At 33.9% G+C, this 19,987-nt stretch overlaps 5 protein-coding genes and 1 long non-coding RNA gene across 9 annotated transcripts in view; 5 read left to right on the forward strand and 1 right to left on the reverse strand.

Moving 5' to 3' along the window:
* The window catches only part of LOC104827358 (NDR1/HIN1-like protein 12), a 1,352-nt gene extending 676 nt beyond the window's left edge, over nucleotides 1-676 (forward strand). Inside the window, exon 2 of the mRNA XM_010560531.1 lies at nucleotides 5-676. Coding sequence (XP_010558833.1) covers nucleotides 5-456 — 452 coding nt within the window. The 3' untranslated portion in view covers nucleotides 457-676. The remainder of the gene's footprint in view (nucleotides 1-4) is intronic.
* The window catches only part of LOC104825897 (WAT1-related protein At1g01070-like), a 22,953-nt gene extending 11,383 nt beyond the window's left edge, over nucleotides 1-11,570 (forward strand). The window contains exons 1-7 of one of the 4 annotated variants that reach the window (XM_010558320.2): nucleotides 9,413-9,620; nucleotides 9,699-9,903; nucleotides 10,160-10,222; nucleotides 10,313-10,429; nucleotides 10,573-10,975; nucleotides 11,083-11,234; nucleotides 11,322-11,570. In XM_010558320.2, the coding sequence (XP_010556622.1) occupies nucleotides 9,596-9,620; nucleotides 9,699-9,903; nucleotides 10,160-10,222; nucleotides 10,313-10,429; nucleotides 10,573-10,975; nucleotides 11,083-11,234; nucleotides 11,322-11,460 (1,104 nt within the window). In that variant the 5' untranslated portion in view covers nucleotides 9,413-9,595 and the 3' untranslated portion in view covers nucleotides 11,461-11,570. Of the gene's footprint in view, nucleotides 1-9,412; nucleotides 9,621-9,698; nucleotides 9,904-10,159; nucleotides 10,247-10,312; nucleotides 10,430-10,572; nucleotides 10,976-11,082; nucleotides 11,235-11,321 lie in introns of those variants that run through there. The other 3 variants (XM_010558321.1, XM_010558322.2, XM_010558323.2) reach the window with 3 other exon arrangements.
* Nucleotides 2,428-4,154, forward strand: LOC104825899 (WAT1-related protein At1g01070-like). The gene is made up of 6 exons (XM_010558325.1): nucleotides 2,428-2,648; nucleotides 2,810-2,872; nucleotides 3,008-3,124; nucleotides 3,269-3,671; nucleotides 3,770-3,921; nucleotides 4,024-4,154. Exons 1-6 carry the CDS (start codon nucleotides 2,452-2,454, stop codon nucleotides 4,130-4,132), a joined length of 1,041 nt encoding a protein of 346 aa, XP_010556627.1. The 5' UTR covers nucleotides 2,428-2,451; the 3' UTR covers nucleotides 4,133-4,154.
* On the forward strand, nucleotides 6,185-8,452 carry LOC104825898 (WAT1-related protein At1g01070-like). The gene is made up of 6 exons (XM_010558324.1): nucleotides 6,185-6,414; nucleotides 6,860-6,922; nucleotides 7,062-7,178; nucleotides 7,308-7,713; nucleotides 7,855-8,006; nucleotides 8,095-8,452. Exons 1-6 carry the CDS (start codon nucleotides 6,224-6,226, stop codon nucleotides 8,243-8,245), a joined length of 1,080 nt encoding a protein of 359 aa, XP_010556626.1. The 5' UTR covers nucleotides 6,185-6,223; the 3' UTR covers nucleotides 8,246-8,452.
* An 885-nt stretch (nucleotides 11,571-12,455) lies between the features above and the next one.
* Nucleotides 12,456-12,957, reverse strand: LOC104825904. The gene is made up of 2 exons (XR_773673.1): nucleotides 12,793-12,957; nucleotides 12,456-12,669 (listed from the first exon to the last, which is right to left on the reverse strand). It is a non-coding gene; the product is annotated as an uncharacterized LOC104825904 (long non-coding RNA).
* A 759-nt stretch (nucleotides 12,958-13,716) lies between these two features.
* Nucleotides 13,717-15,974, forward strand: LOC104825905 (WAT1-related protein At4g01440-like). Its single transcript, XM_010558330.2, has 6 exons — nucleotides 13,717-14,014; nucleotides 14,139-14,201; nucleotides 14,315-14,431; nucleotides 14,772-15,180; nucleotides 15,312-15,463; nucleotides 15,547-15,974. The coding sequence occupies exons 1-6, from the start codon at nucleotides 13,830-13,832 to the stop codon at nucleotides 15,710-15,712; spliced, it is 1,092 nt and encodes a 363-aa protein (XP_010556632.1). The 5' UTR covers nucleotides 13,717-13,829; the 3' UTR covers nucleotides 15,713-15,974.
* The last annotated feature ends 4,013 nt before the right edge of the window (nucleotides 15,975-19,987 follow it).

Raw genomic sequence — 19,987 nt, forward strand, 5'->3', positions numbered from 1 at the left:
GGAGCCGCCATATACGAGCTGAATTTCACGGCGGCGACGGTCATCTCGACGTCCGTGCAGTTCAGCGTCTTGGCTCGAAACCCGAACAGGAGGGTGACCGCACACTATGACAGGCTGAGGATGTACGTGACGTACAGGGACCAGATGATAACGCCGCCGGTGGAGCTTCCGCCGCTGAGGTTACCGGAGAAGACGACGGTGGTGATAGCTCCGGTGATGGGAGGAAACGGAGTGCCGGTGGCGCCGGAGGTGGCGAACGGGCTGAGGATGGATGAGTCGTACGGCGTGGTTTCGATGAGGGTCGTGCTTCAGGGCAGGCTACGTTGGAAGGCCGGCGGTATAAAAACTGGAGGGTACGGATTGTACGTAACGTGTGACGTGTGGCTGAGATATAAGAGAGGTTTCTCTGGTCAAGCTCCTCTTCTTGCTCCTCCGACATGTAAAGTTGATGTCTAATTATTATCTCTTTAGTTTTTCTCCGTATATTTGTTTTTATATACATTTGTCTCTTTGGGCTCTAATTAAGTCTTCCAAATATGTAATCTCCCTTTTTCCTTTTTCGCTATAAGTGGGTCAATCGTTGTTTTACGTTGTTGGGTTTTGAGTCTGTCCTTTGTAATAAGCTTTTCTGCGGATAATACAGAGGCATAATCCGAATATCGCAATGTTTTGTTTATAATTATTCTTGTGATTAGAGCTTGGCAATAGTAGCGTTTCATACTTTTTTCATAGTAATTATATATTTAGATGAGGCGTTAAAGGTATTTATAACATGATTTGGGTTGTGTGTAGGAATCTAGGTGATAGGGGATATGGATGAATTAACAATTGAAATGTTGTAATTAAAATTTGTGTGGAGACGAAAACCAAGTTACGTAAAAATTAATACCATCATTTAATGACGACATTTATAAGCCTAAATACGGGATTGGTGTAAAACGAAAAGCATGAAACTAGGAGGAGGAAATTCAACCGGATATGAAAATTGTCGGTCACGGTGTGCTACATGGCATTCGGCCACGGATCTTCACCGCTCGTCACCAAGCTGCTCAGACGTTTGTCTTCTCCATGCAAATCTCACATATATATATATATATATATATATATATATATATGTATATATAATATAAGTGGAATCTCGTTGGTTTTTAAAATTATAGTATTCCAGTGATTTTGTTCACAAGAAAAATATGGGATATAAACAATTTTGTTTATTTTAAATTTGGAGCATAAGTGCTTTTCTTTTTCTTTCGTTGCTCCCCAGCCTCACGAATTGCATCTTAAATTTTGCAGTAGAAAGTGGAGCATTAATGAAAACCTAGCGAATTAATTCGATGTTGGCGAGATGCCGTTGGAATGATTCATCAGTCGTGTCGGATTAACTTCCTTATTTTTTTTTATAAATTAATTCAATGTTGGAATAATTTATACAATTAATTAATATGACAGAAAATTTAAAGTAGGTTATAACCACAATTTGAGTGGGAACCCTATTCTCCACTTGCATAATAATCAATTGTACCCTTTTACAATATTATTCGTTTCAAACATCAAAACAAACGTATATTTCGTGCTCCCAAACAAAAATAACATAAACTTGGTTAATATCATGATTGAAAAAAAAAAGAGCTGTTTCGTTCACATTGGTGATAATTTTTTTTAGGAAAACCAAGAAAGAGCGTAAGATTTACGTATCGTAAACACTTTACATTTTTTTTTCACTACAGTAAAAACAATATATTTAGTTTATCTACAAAAATTATTACACCTCAAACGATGCTTTGTAGTTAAAAATAATCGAGCAGCTTCTATATAATATATGTGCGGCTGACTAGACATTCGTATTCGCAGTCCACTGAACCAAGATTACAACTTCCTTGGAGATATTCGACATAAATTGAACCCGAAAGATTACATTCTCCACAACATACATAATTAATAAAGCACGTAATCTTTCTTTGGGACAAACTCTCGTCAACAACTAAATATGAAAAACAAAATTTTAGCTCAACTGTAATAGTAACATTTAAATATGTATCATGTATATTAAATGTTTTTATATGATGTTTGTGCATTGATTTGTATATTAGTTTTTTAGTATATTTTCCAGTATATTAAATGTTTTTATATGATTTTTGTGTAAATATTTTAAATTTAAAAGCATTTACGCAGTGGACTAACCTCTTTTTTAATAATTTAATGAAACAAACAAATTGAATGGAGAAAAAGGCAAACAGGGTATATAATTATTAATTATACTAGATATTGTAAGATATCAAAGATCAGTGCCAAAATGTGATAAAGTATGTATGCCGCCAACTTTCCTATATAAATGAGCCGCTATTACATTTCCCTAACTCACTATGAAACGCAACACACGTACACACACACACGCACATATATATATATATATATATATATAGAGAGAGAGAGAGAGAGAGAGAGAGGGAGATGGGATTGGGTGGTGTTGTGAAGTGCGAGGAGTATGGAGCAGTGATAGTAATGGTGTTGACGAATATAGGGATGGGACTTACGAATGTTTTGATAAGGAAGGCTCTCGACGGTGGAATCAACCATATGGTTATTGCTACTTATAGACTCGCCATCTCCGCTCTTTTCATGTCTCCTTTTGCTCTCTTGTTGGAAAGGTACGTTCGACCATGCATGCAAACCGAACCTATACATGCATGCGTGTGCATGTATATATTATTTTATGTCGAAAATATAAATCTTAATCTCGACCTCATTTATCGTGCACGGATTAATTCATTGATGGGATTTTGCCTTTTCGACTATTGTGTTTTAATAGGAGAGACAGACCAAAGCTAACGCTTACGATCTTGTGCCAACATTTCATCAGTGGATTACTCGGGTATGTCTCCGACTTAAATCACGTGCAAAATTACATATATAACGATGGTAAACCAATTTTCATTGTCCTTTTGTAATTATCAACTCAAGCAACACACTAGAGTTTTGGTCTTTTGTAAATATTCTGAGTAAGCAGGGCAAGCTTGGTGCAATATTTCTGTTTACTCGGACTTGGGTACACTTCAGCGACCGTCACATGTGCCTTTTTCAGCATGATTCCCGCGATCACTTTTGCTTTGGCTTTACTATTCCGGTATATCGATATCTAACCCCTCTCATCCCATACATACATACATACATACATATATAATCGTTTTTTTGTTATGTTTATATGATTTTGGAGTAATTGTAATTGGAAGTATTAAAGTCTCATCCGGCATGGTTTCTGTATAAACAGGACAGAGAGTTTGAATCTCAAGAACAAAGCAGGAAAGGCCAAGGTGTTGGGGACTCTTGTATGCGTAGGCGGAGCCCTTTTATTGACATTCTACAAAGGGGTGCCCATATCAAATCCTCACTCTGGAACGGAGGCTCTTCACGCTAACCCTCATCCGAAGAAGAACAAGACCCGAAACTGGTTGTTGGGCTGTCTTTTTAATTTCATAGCATCCATATTGTTATCTTCGTGGATAATTTTTCAAGCCAAGATCAATGTAGCGTTTCCATGCAAGCACTCTAGCACTGTTCTTATGTCCGGTTTCGCCAGCTTCCAATGTGCTCTCTTGAGTTTGATCAAAGTTAGAGATATTCAAGGATGGGTTTTGAGAGGCCAATTCCTCATTTTCGTTGTCGTCTACTCTGTAAGTAAAAAACACGATCCAGTTATATATTATAGTACATATATACGTAATAAAAACAATATCACTGTTGCATATATTTTGTTTGGTGGACCGACTAGGGTGTGGTAGGGCAAGCAGCGTCCACGGTTGCAATGACTTGGTGCATAAAGAAGAAAGGGCCAGTTTTCACTTCGTTGTTTTATCCTGTGATGTTAATGTCAGCAACTCTATTCGATTTCCTCGTCTTTCGCCGACAATTATATCTTTCGAGGTTCGTTTTCGATACCAGAAAGATACGAATTCCGATCATACGGATGTTTATATATGTTATGGTATCTATAATAAGAGATATTAATTTCACTGATGAACGCAGTATAATTGGTTCAATCGTTATCGTGGCTGGACTCTACGTATATCTGTGGGGCAAATATAAAGACGTGGGAGACGTACCAACACGAGAAGAGACTCTGGGACAGCTATGAGGGATAAGACTATACCCAATTGCATGCGCCTCTGATGATTATATTTCGTCAGTCCAATTATTTAAATATTGAATAACATTTGTCGCTCATGTACCATTAGGAACCGTTTGTTTTCTAATAGTGCTAACGAACAAAGTTATTATATAGTTTGATTGCATACAAGCTCGGTCGAAGCCTACTAAAAAAGTTTCTAACAAAACCTCAAAAATCATATATAAAAAAGTTTTGTTTATAGAGAAAAACGAGATGCGGGAACGAGAGAGTATGAGATTTGCGTATCTTCAAGCGCTGGAATGCTTTTTGTTCCCCACAATGGAAAAATATATGTTGACACCTAAAAGAGTTTATTCAGTCTCCAAGAATTCGATACGACGGTCCATTAAAAAAATCGACACATGGTACATAAATGGAATAAAATATATGCTACAGTTACACCGATATTGTTGGAAAAGGATATACGTATAGTATTTGCGACATAAAATTAAATAATATATAGACCACCATTTTTTCGGTTGTACCCGGACCGTATCATAAAGAAAAGTCACGGTAGTTGTGGCAATCGAATTTTTACATTCTCTGATATGTAATTTATAACTGAAAATATTTACCAAAAGAAAAACGAATAGATCCGAGGAATATATGATTTATTTTATGTCAATCTTCTTGCTCGGTGTGTGTGTATATATTAATTTATGATATACACGTAATTTAAAAGTAAAAAGTGAACAATATATTATTTTATGGTTTAAGAGCCCACGTGGCGGACCCGTCATGTTTGTAATGGTTGACGTGGCGTTTCAGCGGGATGGTGGTACACGTCAGCCCACTGTATTCAGTCTTCGCTTTCTTTCCTTTTTTTTTCTTCTCGTTTTTAATGTGAGTAAAACACAAGTGCTTTTATTCTGACTTCTGACTCTGAGGTGTGTAATGGATACACGTCAGTCTAAGGAGCTGAAACGATCCGGCTCAGAACAAATCGAATCAACTCGATTCCAACCAGTTTATTCTCAACCCAAGTCATTAATTAAATATAATAAAATAAATATTATAAAAAAATAATTAAAAAATAATAATTAATATATTTTAAAATAATAAAATATTTAAAATTGATAGATTATTTAAAAAAATATTATAAAATAAAAATATTTATTTCTATGTCGCTAGCTAATTCATAGGTTCGTCGAGCTGGCTAGTCGAGTTCGTGGCAAACTAACTCGTTCGGTTCATTTTTTTTTTCAAGCTCAAAATTTCTCAGTCTAGATCGGAGAAATATAGACGGTCTCGCAAGTTGGTTCACGAGTTGCGTGATCCGAATGGTTTTGTAGTTTTGTCGTGTTGCGTGATCCGAATGTTTTGTTTCCTTACCAATCGCTCATCTAAAACACAAAAGGCAAAGAATAATTAATAGTGGACATAGAGACCAGAATAAAAGATGACAAAGAATAATGTGTTACATCTGCTGACAGTTTAAGGGAAAAAGACAATGATGTGTTGCACCAGAATATGCATGCCGTTATTACCGATTCAGTAGAAAATCATGCGTGTAATTATATTCAATTTTCAAGTTTTTTTCTCCTATTTATATCGTCCACATATATTTTCATGTTTCTGTTTGGCCACTAAAAAAATATGTGGAACAATCCGACACTCTCCCATAAAGATAAACCGGAGAGGTTGGTTCTAAAAAAACGTTTATTAAAAATTTTCAAAAATAATATATTATAAAATAAAACCAATTAAAAACATTATGGCAAATGGTGCTTATAAAGTTCCGTAAAAAACTTAAGACCGCCGTCCAATTCTAAATCTGTGAATCAATAGTGTATAATTTCTAATATTTCTTTATATATTATGATCGATATCGAAATATACATTACTTTCTATCGTTTGATGGCTTAAAAACACTTGTTCAGTACACGTTTTTAAAAAAGAAAACATCCCTACCCAAATGTGTGAAGGCTATACAGCGTCATTGTCTTTCCTCTATAAATGATGGCCATGGGTTTGCACATCACCCCCCACATCATCAACTGAAGCATACACACACAGATACATATATATATATATATAGAGAGAGAGAGAGAGAGAGAGATGGGAGAGAGAGTGAAGTGCGATGAACATGGGGTGGTGTTGGTGATAGTATTGTCGAATATGGGGATGGGTCTGGGTAATGTCGTGATGAGGAAAGCCCTCGACGGCGGCATCAACCACATGGTTATTGCCACCTACAGACTCGCCGTCTCTGCTCTTTTCTTATCTCCCTTCGCCCTCCTCTTCGAAAGGTGATCTTAATCAATCTATTAACTTCCTTCATTAACTAGCATAACATTATTTGTAATTTTTTTTAATTAATATGTCAGTATTTTCATAACAACTACGCACACACTTTTTTTTAATTATTATTATCATAAGAGTCCATCTCAATTAATAAATAAATTACCATAAACGTACGTTATTTTTACTATATGGGGAATCTGTAGGACATGACAAAACCTTATTTGATTCGAAGCGTGACAAAACAAAAACCGGTTTATACGTAATATTCATGCTGACGGCGCCCTACAGGAACATTTTTATTACTACGAAGAAAGTGGTCGGAAAATCATACGGAGGGTCACGATATTATATTATATTATATATATAATCTCAAAAATATTAATTAAAGTGGACATTTTTTTAAAAAATTTGGTGACGGGTTTTTGTTTTGCTATTCGGTTTAATTACCAGGAAAAGTAGACCAAAGCTGACGCTTACGGTCTTGTGCCAACATTTCTTGAGCGGCTTACTCGGGTATGTCCCCCAACTTCTTCACTTGCGAAATGTTATGATTTCAACTTTGTAATTAAAAAAACGGCTGTAAAATTAATGAAATTCTCAATTAACAATCACTCTTTTTGGTCTTTTACAAAAAAATTATTTTGGCGAGCAGTGCGACCTTGGTACAATATTTCGGCTTGCTGGGGCTAACGTACACTTCTGCAACCGTAACGTGTGCCCTTTTCAGCATCTTGCCGGCCTTTACGTTCATTCTGGCTCTACTATCCCGGTTAATAAAATCTAATCTCCTCTACAATAACATATCCTTTATATACACACACATACATTCGTGTGTGTATATATACAGACGAGTCTTTATTATATAACCTTATTGATCTCACTAGACGTATATATACAGGATAGAGACCCTGGATCTCAAGAGCAAAGCGGGAATAGCCAAAGTAGTGGGAACTCATGTATGCATAAGTGGAGCACTTTTATTGACATTTTATAAAGGGTTGCCGATATCAAACCTTCGCTCTGAATCGGAGGTTAATGGCACCGACTCTCATCCGATGAAGAACAAGGCCCATAATAAGTGGCTGTTGGGTTGTCTATTTAATATCGTAGCAGACATAGTTTTGTCTCTGTGGATGCTTTTTCAGACGAAGATCACCGTAACATTCCCATGCAAGTACTCTAGCACGGTTCTTATGTCCATTTTCGCCACTTTCCAATGCGCTCTTCTGAGTTTGATCGAGACTAGGGATATCAAAGGTTGGATTTTGAGGGATAAATTCGACATATTCGCTGTCATCTATGCTGTAAGAAAACCTTGCCCGTATATTTGTATATTATATATATATATGTATAACTACATTCATAAAAAGATGAATAATTTTACACATGGTATATCTAAGTTTCAGTGTGTGTGTTTTTTTCTGTCTAATTGATGGGTCAAACAGGGCGTAGTTGGACAAGGCATAGCCACAGTTGCAACGACATGGTGCATAAAGAAGAGGGGTCCCCTTTTCACTTCATTGTTTACTCCTGTCATGCTGATGTCAGCATCTCTATTCGATGTCGTCATCCTTCGCCGACAAATGTATCTTTCGAGGTTAGTTTTCGCGATTTAATCAACAAATAAAAAACGATTTTCACTAATTCAAACACTTCGTTGATCGTGTTTTCGAACCATGCAACAGCATAATCGGATCTGGTATTGTTGTCGTCGGTCTCTATGTATATCTATGGGGCCAATTCCAAGACCCGAAAGATGTCCCAAGTGAGCCAACAGGGAAGCTAGAGCCCCCGGAGCCGATAAACCACGGATCAGTCCAATTATTTATTGAATAACGCTATCACTTATCATGCACAACGACCAAACTACCTCCACTCACTAGTTTTTCTTCTTTTATCTATATCGATAGTCGTCCACATCTTACAATAAACTTACATATATGGTGGCGTTAAATCGATTCATCTCAATCCATCATGGTTCCCACCTTTGTAGGATCAATTGTATAACATGAAAATTCAATGATAATAACAAATTGTAGAGAATATATTTACCGTAATTTGTTTTCATAGATTTCTTGATATGAAAAAAAATTATAAAATTTTCATCATCTCCTACTATATAAAAAATTCGATTTCTTTTTTTCTTTTTTTTTATTTCGAATTTTTATGTGTTTTGTGCCATAAGAATATTGGATCGTGGAGGGGGTTAATATTTTCATCCGCACAAATTAATTAAAACTTGAATTTAAGAGAGAGAGAGAGATAATGGTGTCTTATGCAGCTTCCACTACGTTACTTCCACTTGAGCTTGGAGCCATTACCCAAACTGATTTAGACATAATATTCCGTGTTTGGAATAAATACATATTTTCTCTAGGGGACACATCGTCGATGCCTGAAAATGGCGACACATATAGTAAGCATTTATATACGTAAGTTCATTACAAAAGAAAGAAAGCATTTATACTTGTACACATGCATATATATATATCCGGACATTATCTCCAGCCGAATCTATTTATGTGTTTTCTCGATCGGCATATATATAGTTCTTGATATAAAAAAAATTGTGACGCAAAAGGGTTATTAGACATAACACGCAAAATTTATCAGCTGTTATATAACTATATAGTTTTCTGAAAAGAAAGAAAAGGAGATAATATATTTCTACTTCTTCCACGCGCTCGAAGACCAACAATTTTCTTGTAACAAGAATATCAATATACAGACGACATAAACGTATAATATAAAATTTGACTCGTTAAAATATTTGACTATTTGACCAAGTCGTGACCAAAATTCAATTACAAGAGTCAAACTTATTTATTATTATAAGCTGCGAATGTTATGTTATTATTACAATCTGTTCCGCACCCCAAAATAAATGAATAAATAAATCGGAATTTGGAAGCAGAACCATAATCGATATATATATATATATATAGAAACTTTTGTTTCACGTACGAAAATGAAAACCGAGAAGGCTCAAATTCGGACGGAATCCAGAGAAGAAGGAGAAGAAAAAGGAACCCATTTCGAAACGGAGAATCGCGATCTTTTCTCGTGGTCCATCAAAATTAATACTTCACTATAAATAAAAAATAAAAATTATAATGATAGAAAAAACGTGGCGAATCTAAGTGTTTGTGAGTTGCTGCATAGGGATCCAGGTGGGGGAATTTCTACATGCAGAAGCGTCACGCTCACAAGCGTAAGGCCTCAAACCCCACTTCTAATTTCTTTTTCTTTCTATATATGTGTCCTCATGCATCAAGTGTATATGAACCAGAGAGAGAGAGAGAGATGGGTGAGAGAGTGGTGTGCGAAAAGTATGGAGCGGTGGTTGTAATGGTGACGAGGAACGTGGCGACGGGTCTGGTGAACGTGCTGATAAAGAAGGTGCTCGACCATGGTATTAACCACATGGTCATCGCTACTTATAGACTCGCTTCCTCTGCTCTCTTCTTGGCCCCTCTTTCCCTTTTCCTTGAATGGTACCCTCCGCTTTATTTTTATATTTATTTATTTATGTTTTTCCATCTCCAACACGTACGATCTCTATACACACACATATATATATATATATATATATATATATATAAAATTTATGGGCCATAGAAACGTTACAAAAGATGCACATACATGTGTGTGAACCATATTCGTATCTCAAAAGCTAAAAATGCCCCTTGTGTCTTTCTTGAGACTCCTCAAATATTGTATATGGTAATGTTTTTTTCCATGTTTTCATAGGAAAGCGAGACCAAAGCTGACATTTACCATCTTGTGCCAACATTTCTTCAGTGCTATGATTGGGTTTGGCGCCATTCACTTCATATGGTTAATCTTAAATTAGTAAACCCCTTTTATATTATTTTTTTTCTTTTGGGTTTTATTAATCTGCAGTGTAGGGTTGGTACAATATTTCTCATTACTGGGACTTGCGTACACTTCAGCAACTGTAGCATGTGCCTTCTTCAGTCTTTTGCCCGCAACTACATTCGCCCTGGCTTTGATTTTCCGGTTCATAACCCGATATCGTCTGTTTCATTATATTTGGATTCAATATGCCTCTTGATCCAACTTTTAATTTACCAAACTGTGTTCAATATATAGCGTTCGAACCAGCGACCAACAACACTTATTTCCATTGATTATACATGCAGGACAGAAAGTCTGAATCTCAAGAGTAAAGCGGGAATGGCCAAAGTTGTGGGGACTCTTATATGCATAAGTGGAGCCCTTGTGTTGACATTTTACAAAGGGTTTGCCATATCGAACCCTCGGCATCAACCAGAAGCTCTTGACAGCAATCATGATCCGAGGAAGAACAAGACCGAGAACTGGCTGTTGGGATGTCTGTTCAATTTGACGGTAGACTTGTTGTTATCTCTTTGGATGCTGTATCAGACAAAGATCAACGTGACGTTCCCATGCAAATACACGAGTACGGCTCTTTCGTCCCTTTTTGGCACTTCCCAGTGTGCCCTCTTGAGTTTGATCAAATCTAGAGATGCCCGAACCTGGATTTTGAGGGACAAGTTCGACATATCTGTCATCGTCTTCACTGTAAGTATATACCCGTGTATACACACACACACACACATATATACTATAATTCGTTTAACAAAGGGTAGTTTCGACGTGCATGAACTTTGTGGTTGTGGACGGAGAAGGGAGTGGTGGGACAAGGAATAGCGACAGTGGCGATGACATGGTCGATCAAGAAGAGAGGCCCGATTTTCACTTCTTCCTTCTTCCCCGTCTTGCTTGTTTCTGCCACTCTTTTCGATTTCCTCATTTTCCACCGACAATTATTTATTTCCAGGTTCCATTTTCCATCCTTTTATTACCACCAATAATTATTTGGGATTGAATCTAACAATATCAAATCTTTGTTGATCACATGGAACAGTGTAATGGGATCGGTGATTATTGTGATTGGTCTCTACGTATTCTTGTGGGGCAAAAACAGAGATCTAAAAGAGGTCTCGAGCGAGTCCACCGAGTTGCCGACTCAGTCGGAGGTACGTTTGGCGTCAGTGACAAAGTGACAAGTGACAACCATTGCCTGACAAAACAGATGGGGAATATTACTCAAATAACCCACTTGGGTCGCAGCAATTTCAGTGTACACCACCGAAAAAAAAAAAAATAATTTGCGACCTTATTATGACTAATATATAACTAATATACAACTTATTACGACTAATAAACTACTCTTATTTTAGTTGTATATTAGTTATATATTAGTCGTAATAAGATCGCAATTTTTTTTTTTTTTTCGGTGGTGTACCCTGAAATTGCTGCGACACAAGTGGGTTATTAGGGTTAAACCCCCAAACCGGTGTGGTTCCGAAATCAAGATGAAATCTTACGAGATCACAGAGGAATTTATGAAGCCCAATGGGCCCAATAATTAAAATTTTAAAATAACATAAGGCCCAGCCCAGTAGTTATTTTATTTATTCGGTTGGCCGAAAAAGATGCTTTGGTATTTTTTGTACCGACAAAGGATGTAAGCGGGCACCTGATTAAATACTGAAAATAGTTTCTTATTATTATTTTTTTTTATAAATAGTTTCTACTCTTGTCGCATTTTCATCTTCAGTTTTTTCACTTTCTAGAAAATACCAAATTATTTACAACATTTATCTTAATCAGGAATTAACATGATAAAAAAAGTATATTACAAAAGCAGTAATTTTTTTAGGAATTTTCTTTTCCTCTACGATATTGGACGAATTAACAATAAATTATTTGTTTATAAATTTATTGAATCATATAAATGGTGGACTGAGGACACATCTATGGCTCGTTAAAAATACTGGATCTACCTTGGGCCCATTATGATCTTTGATACGATTACAAAACACACAAATTAATTCAATTTCAAAATATTTAACATTTTAAAAATTATGTGAAAAAATAGGCAATTTAAATCTTTTTGTTAGGACCGTGATTACACACACCTTATAGGACAAATTTGGGGTTAGAGAAAATTATACTTTCTATGGAAATATAACTTGATACCATCAACGGTGTCCACTTCGTCGAAAATAAATATTATATCTAATATTCGTGGAACATTTTGAATGGGAATGAAGAATGATACTTTTTTCTTAGATTGTTATTTTTTTTTGGGAGATCTGCACCCCCGGTTTTTTACTTGCGAGATTATATCTTCCAATAAATAAATAAAAATTAATGACCAAGCAAAAAAAATATTTTCCTCCATTTTATTCCACGAAATCCTGCAAAACCTAGAAGCATAAAAAACGATTTATAAGAATAAAGAAAAGAGGTATATAAATATAAAGAGACATTTGCGGGTAAATATATCAAAACTGGAATTATATAAACCAGCCCTGTTTTAGCCTTTTTACTTTCTTTTTCCATGTTTAAATAATCTCCCTTTCTCCCCATTTCTTTTGACTTTACTCTCCGAATCCAATAATCGACCATTAAGTATGTTTTCCCAATATATATGTATATATATATATATATATATATACATGTTATGATTTTTTTATTATTCAACTGTTTTTGGTAATTTGTGTTGCTATAAATGTAGACCGAATACAGTTATTGATAACCTTAAAATTATAAGGTATGTTCCCCTGCAAATACGTCCGTCGGGTGCAGCTAAAAAGACTGGCTCCTCAACCTAAGCCATGCGTTATATATATAGATTAGTGAGACATCTATTTCTTTTTGTTATCCCTAACCCTAACGTACATATTTGGACCTAACACCTAAATTCGTTGAAATTCCTTTCGAAATCATATACAACTAGACTACGACTATAAAATAAAATACAACGATAATTAATATCTAATACACATTTTAATCCTATATTTACGTTGATAATATATTACCGGATTATCTCAGTTCGTTAATTTAACCAAATATGATTTGTTTCGGAATATCGTATCAGTGACTAAAGTTCTCATGAGATATTAACATTAAAAATAATTACCAAAAAGTGTAATTAAGGAATTGCACGTCGTTGTTGAAATTGGTCTATCAAATAAAATGACATAGCAAAGCGTCACACAGAGAATCGGAAATAAAGAGATTCTCGTGAAAGGTGATATTAGATTCTTTTCTACGTATGTTTGGCTCGAAGAAACACGTGGATCATCACGGGAATAATTAAAATCCACCGTTTCTTAACACATTTTGCCACCGAACGACGACCGCATAAAACCAATATAAATTTAAAATATAACTATATAAATAATATAATATGTGAATAAAAGAACAATTAATTAATTCCCCCCCCCCCTCTCTCTCTCTCTATATCTATATATGGTGACCATGCCCAATGAATTCGTGTGCTTCCTCACAAAGACACGCAAGCACTTAGAGAGAGAGAGAGAGATTAATTATTAATTAAAAGTTGTTTAATTAATAACTAATCATGAGTTATTGCGATGGAAAATGGACGCCGATCATCATGATGATTGTGATAAACGCGGCAACCGGTTCGGTTAACGCCATGGTTAAGAAACTCCTCGACGGTGGTCTTAACCATATGGTTATCGCTACGTACCGTCTCGCTATTTCTACAGCGTTCTTGATTCCAATCGCCTATTTTTGGGAACGGTTAGTAAGCATTTAACATATTTCGATTATCATCTCATTTTATACAATTGAATGCATATATATATACACTTTAAAAATGCCTGATTCCAATTGTGGAAACATGATTCTGCATGTACGTGCGCAGGAAAACACGGCCGAAGCTTACGTTCAGCATCCTGTGCCAGCTTTTCTTCAGTGCTCTTCTTGGGTTCGTTTAGATTTGGCCCCATAATTTTTTATTTTTGCATTCTCGTCCCCATTTTGTTTATTTATCCATCAAAACGAGTCTCGTTAAGAGATAAAATGGTTATGACAAATTAGGGCAAGTTTGACGCAGTATTTCTTCCTGCTCGGCCTCTCGTACACTTCAGCTACGTTAGCATGTGCTTTTATGAGCATGGTTCCCGCAGTTACCTTCATCATGGCTCTGATATTCAGGTAATTATCAAATAGCTACACGTGCGTATGGATTTATTAATAACTCCATTTAAAAAAAAGAAAGGGGGTTTGTTTTTCACATAAACCATGATTGTCTTTTCCAAAGCTTCGGAAATAGCAACATATGCATGAAAAGCATATTTCCAAAAAAAAAAAACCCTTGTAAGCAATTTATTTTCATGTGCCACGCATGAGAGTTGCAAAACCAAAACTGTCCCACAAACTTTAGTTGGTAATTAAAGTTTTCAAGCACTAATGCAAATATCAACCTCATTATAGGTTCTTCCTTTTCCTTGCACAATAAATTGAATTTTGAATATATGAGGGGTCTTTTTTGTAGGATTGAAAAGCTAAACATGAAAAGCAAAGCAGGGATGGCTATGATGGTGGGGACTTTGGTATGTATAGGAGGAGCTTTGTTTCTCACGATGTACAAGGGAGTTCCCTTGACAACCCTTCACCACAAACAAGCAGCTGCTTCATCACCAGTGAACAGCCGTAAACACGAGACGAAACCCGAGAAGTGGATCATCGGATGCGTACTTCTGTTCGCGGGGAGCAGTTTTTTCGGTTCTTGGATGCTTGTGCAAGCCAATATCAACAGGAAATATCCCTGCCAGTATTCAAGCACAGTCATATTATCCTTCTTCGGCACCATCCAATGTGCTCTTCTCAGTCTCATCAAATCTCGGGATATTACAGCTTGGATCCTCAGAGACAAATTAGATGTCATGACAGTTGTTTATGCGGTAAATACAGTTACAAAGATTCTTCCCTAAAATGGGGAAAGGGAATCATTCATTTAGGAATCTTCAAGCTTTTTATCGATCGATCTCAATGGAGAATATGTCTTCATGCATGTTACGTACGATTTTTGCAGGGAGTGGTCGGACAAGGAATCTGTACTGTGGGAATATCTTGGTGCATCAAACAGCGAGGACCTATCTTTACCTCTATTTTTACTCCCGTGATGCTTATATTCGCCTCTCTATTCGATTTCTCAATCCTTCACCGCGATATTTATATCGGAAAGTACGTGAAACACACTCAAAAAATTCAATCACGTATACAGTTATATATATATATATATCTAATTTCTCTCTTTTGTTTTGTAGTGTTTTGGGATCTGTGGTCGTAATAGTCGGCCTTTATGTATTCTTGTGGGGTAAAATCAGGCAAATGAATGAGTGTGCAGCGAAGTTACCGTGTCAATTCGATGAAGGCGAAGAAGAAGAAGAATGTAAGAAAGGTCATCCAGTGGTTGTGCCAGTGACTCCTTAATGGGGTTAATATCGCGACCAAAAGCTTTATGTTTATGACAAAAAATATTCGATTATCATTACCCAAATTTTACCTAAATGCCTCCCTGATTATGTTTTGTGTGTGTGTGTGTGTGTAAACCCTATCTCATAATGTTGTAACGATTATATATCCATTATTTCTGTTTTCTAGGCATTTATTGTTAATGTTGTACCCGAAGCAAAGGGCTTTGTAGGCCATGTAATATTGTTTTCCAGATTCCAGAAATGAGTGATTATATATACTAGGTTTTTAACCCGCGCGCATCGCGCGGACTACAATTACGTATAATTTTTTAAAAAATATTATTAGTTTTAAATTTAAATATATTTTATTTTATTTTTGAATTTTATAATTCATATTATTAATAGTTTAAAATTTAATTATTATTTTTCAAAAAATATATAATTGGAATTAAACAACACCTTACAAATTCATTTCATTACATATGTTTTTTATTAAATCAAATTAATTAAATTGATTCAAATATAAAAATAATTAAAAGCAGGAAAAAAACCGTACTATATGGTTGACACGTGTCTAATAATATTTTTCAAAAAACGCGATATCTCACGGACTAAAAATATTATTAATAGTTTAAAAGTTTAATATAATATATTTTTTATATTTTATAATTCATATTATTAAACGTAATTTTTTAAAAGATGAATTGCGAAATAGGAATTGAAATAATAGTTTATAAATTTTATTCGCTCGATCAAAGAATTTCACTTTTAGTAAATCTAGAAGTATGCGAAGGATGTAATTACTAAAAATATTACAAATATAATTTTAAATAATAATAAAAATTTGATTGGTATTATATATTTATATTAATAAATATTTTAAACTAAAATATCGGTACAATGTTAAACCTATATAATATCTTTACTATTTAAATTTTATAGATATCTATTTAATTAAATTAAATTAAAATGATACATCATTAATCATGTCACTCTTTCATTTATCCTGTTATGTTCTGAATTATTATATTCTTTTTACTAATTAAGATTTGGTCACTTTTATTCGTGATAAATAAAAACTAAAACTATGTCATATTTGTGTGTTATATATATTTTATTACAATAATATTGATTCAATAATCTGTATAAAATCTATTAAATTTAAATTTAAATTAATCAGATTGGAAGTTTCGTTTAGATAAATCTTTCATTTACAGTGATCTATATTTCATTAATTTATTTTTTTTATTATTCTTATCATCCCAATTTTTGGTGCTTTCGATCCTCCACTACATATTGTATAAGATTTTCGATTATGCGATAAATGAATTGAATAAGTTCCTTATATGTGAAAGATATAGTATCGTCTTGTCAACCATTTATGATAGGAGTTGGAGTTTTAAATAAAACATCACTTGGGGATGGATATTGATTCGATGATTTTGGTTATTAATTGAACCGAATCTAATAAGAACATTTCAATTATTAACATAACAAAGTCAAATAACTGAATGGTTATGGTTTTTCAAAATTCGAAATAACCGAACCGAATCGAGATGATTAAAAATTAATAACCATTTGGTTATGAATTTTTAAAATCGAACCAATTTATATATCCTCATTTATATATATTTATAAATTTTTATGTATATATGTATGTATGTATGTATGTATGTATGTATGTATGTATGTATGTATGTATGTATGTATGTATGTATGTATGTATGTATGTATGTATATGTTCTTAATTTAAGCATTGCTTTATTATTTTCAAAGTTTGTGTAATACAAACTGTAAACATAATGGTAAAAAGTAAATGCATGTGGAACTGAAGAACCTACAAATTGGTGGAGCTAATTTTTAATAAAAACTAATTTTTAAATACTAATTTTCAATTATATATATAAATATTAAATTTAATAACTAACTAAAACTATATTTTATAATTATTATCATCAATAATTATAAGATTTTAGTTATTTTTCATCTTTATAATATTAAAGTTGGCATCCATAATCATTATATCATAACTTTATTATTTTTACCAAAAAAAAAAACTTTATTATGTGTGTAGTTCTTAGATATATTTTGACCGGACGTAACTAAATTTGAATACACACAAAATTGAGTTATATGTTAGATGTGAAAGACAACAATTTTACAGTTTAATTGTAATACGTTATTTTACTATTTGTTTCCTATTTTTTTACATTAGTATTAGGAAGAAAAAACAAAACACAAAATACATAGATTTAAAAATTCATGTTTTTTCTATTTTTATAATAAAATTAAAATATTCATGGATGTCCATTTATAAGAGTGACCATTTTTTTTCTCTTATTTTTGTTATATTTCATAATTATGCATTATTTACATAAATAAAATAAACTTTTCGTATGTACGTGTATTTCTCTGTCATTTTCAAATATTAGAGTTTTATTATTATTATTATATATTAACCTTTCTATTCTTGGTGGTGATTCATATTTTTTTTGTTCATCAAGACACTAATACAAACATGGAAAGGATTTTGTTAATATTTGAACCCACTTCACTGTCTGAGAATCAAACATAAATTTTGAGAAGAAAAAGATTTTATTAATGTTTATCATATTTCTCCATCTATCGAAATATTACATATATATGTTCTGAAAATATAATTGTAAGGTACAAATAACTGCTTCTAAAAAAAATTTAAAGCACCTTTAACCAACAAAAAAATATGCTTCTAAAAATACTGACAACAGTAAATTTCCTAATTTTATCCGAAACTGTCTTCTGACTTTTCTTCAACACGTGTTGAACATGCATTGATCCAACTCATAGCTTGCACCTAACAGTATAAACAAATCATTTTTTAATCCTCTTTTATATGTCAAAAAAACCAGAATTTATAACTATATCGAATTAGATGTTGCTTAAAAATACTTCTTTTTGGATAATTCTTTCAATATTTTGAGTTTTTTTTTATGTGGAACTATATTTAAAAAAAAATTCCACAAAGTCATAACACAGAGAAAATATTTAGAATGCGATGTACATAAGAAAATCCTTATGCTCACTTCCTTTCACCCTCATATCTTTGCACTCTCCTCCCACCAAATTTCTTCCCATTTCCTGTCAAATCACTTAAAATTAAATTTATTTTTATATTTTTAGAGTTTTGTTTCTCCCGTACCTTTTTCCTTCTCTCTTTCTCCAAAGCAGTTGTGGAATACAGAAACTCGACGATGACTCTAGTGTTGAAGCCAATCAGATCGCGTGAACAGGATGATTCGTCGTTCAAATCGAACAATCTGGACGATTTGTTCGGGAGGTTAGGCGACGTCGACAGAATCACAGCGTATTCGTCTCATTGTTTCGCTTTCATCTACTTCAAACGCATAGAGGAGGCGATAGCTGCGAAGGAGGCGCTTCAGGGGACCAACTTGAACGGGAGCCGGATTAAGATCGAATACGTCCGATCGGTTTGTTCTCTTCTCTGCGTTTCGTTAAGGATCATTTATAGTTTAAAATTAATTAATAGTTGTGGTTATTGTTCAATGAATTCAAAAACCAAATTAACTCTTCATTAATAAAGTCATGATGGCGTCGATTTTTAAGTAGATGGTATTCCCGAAACTATACTGTCATATTAATGAAATAGAAAAAATATTTAAAAAATCTTTCATATTCTCTTTCATAGGACACGTGTCATTCCCAGGTAAAATGACTGTACTTTTATATATATAGATATAGATATAGAGAGAGAGAGAGAGTGATGAACCCATAAAATGTTGTTATTGGGGGCAAAAAAAATTAAATCTTATAGTCGATTTACACACACACACAAAAAATACAAATCTTATGGGAGCATTTTATATCTGTTATTAAATTTTATAATATATTTTTAATTATATCCATCGTCGGTGGGAAGTTCACGTTATGCATGTTTCTCATATTGAAAATTATTTTATCTTTGAAAAAATAAAAAATACTTCCTATTTTTCTGCAATTGAAGTTCATCGGCCACGTATTCCTTTCTGTTAATTTATTTATAAACAAAAGCGACGCGCCCATTACGAAAGCAAGGGACTGACAGCGAATCGCCATTCCAAACGACTGTTTGTGGCTCTCACCACTTTGGGGCCTCGCCCAGTTTATTTAATGTTTTTCGTTTCTACGTATAAGAAAACGATGCAGATTAACGACTACCACATAGTTATGTGCACATTTACATCAAATAATAATAATAATATGCATGCATGCATGCATGCATGGCTCCGTGATTTTTTTTTTTTTTTTTTTTAAA

This window comes from Tarenaya hassleriana, unplaced genomic scaffold (assembly GCF_000463585.1).
Source record: "Tarenaya hassleriana unplaced genomic scaffold, ASM46358v1 Cleome5, whole genome shotgun sequence".
NCBI classification, from domain to species: Eukaryota; Viridiplantae; Streptophyta; class Magnoliopsida; order Brassicales; family Cleomaceae; genus Tarenaya; species Tarenaya hassleriana.

Excerpts from the sequence above, each read along its gene's own strand:
- LOC104825899 (XM_010558325.1), top strand. The coding sequence starts at position 2,452 with ATGGGATTGGGTGGTGTTGTGAAGTGCGAGGAGTATGGAGCAGTGATA. Across the intron at positions 3,672-3,769 it reads TTTTCGTTGTCGTCTACTCT|GGTGTGGTAGGGCAAGCAGC; the intron begins GTAAGTAAAAAA and ends TGGACCGACTAG. Across the intron at positions 3,922-4,023 it reads CGACAATTATATCTTTCGAG|TATAATTGGTTCAATCGTTA; the intron begins GTTCGTTTTCGA and ends TGATGAACGCAG.
- LOC104825898 (XM_010558324.1), top strand. The coding sequence starts at position 6,224 with ATGGGAGAGAGAGTGAAGTGCGATGAACATGGGGTGGTGTTGGTGATA. Across the intron at positions 6,923-7,061 it reads TTCTTGAGCGGCTTACTCGG|TGCGACCTTGGTACAATATT; the intron begins GTATGTCCCCCA and ends TTTGGCGAGCAG. Across the intron at positions 7,179-7,307 it reads ATTCTGGCTCTACTATCCCG|GATAGAGACCCTGGATCTCA; the intron begins GTTAATAAAATC and ends GTATATATACAG.
- LOC104825905 (XM_010558330.2), top strand. The coding sequence starts at position 13,830 with ATGAGTTATTGCGATGGAAAATGGACGCCGATCATCATGATGATTGTG. Across the intron at positions 14,432-14,771 it reads ATCATGGCTCTGATATTCAG|GATTGAAAAGCTAAACATGA; the intron begins GTAATTATCAAA and ends TCTTTTTTGTAG. Across the intron at positions 15,181-15,311 it reads TCATGACAGTTGTTTATGCG|GGAGTGGTCGGACAAGGAAT; the intron begins GTAAATACAGTT and ends CGATTTTTGCAG.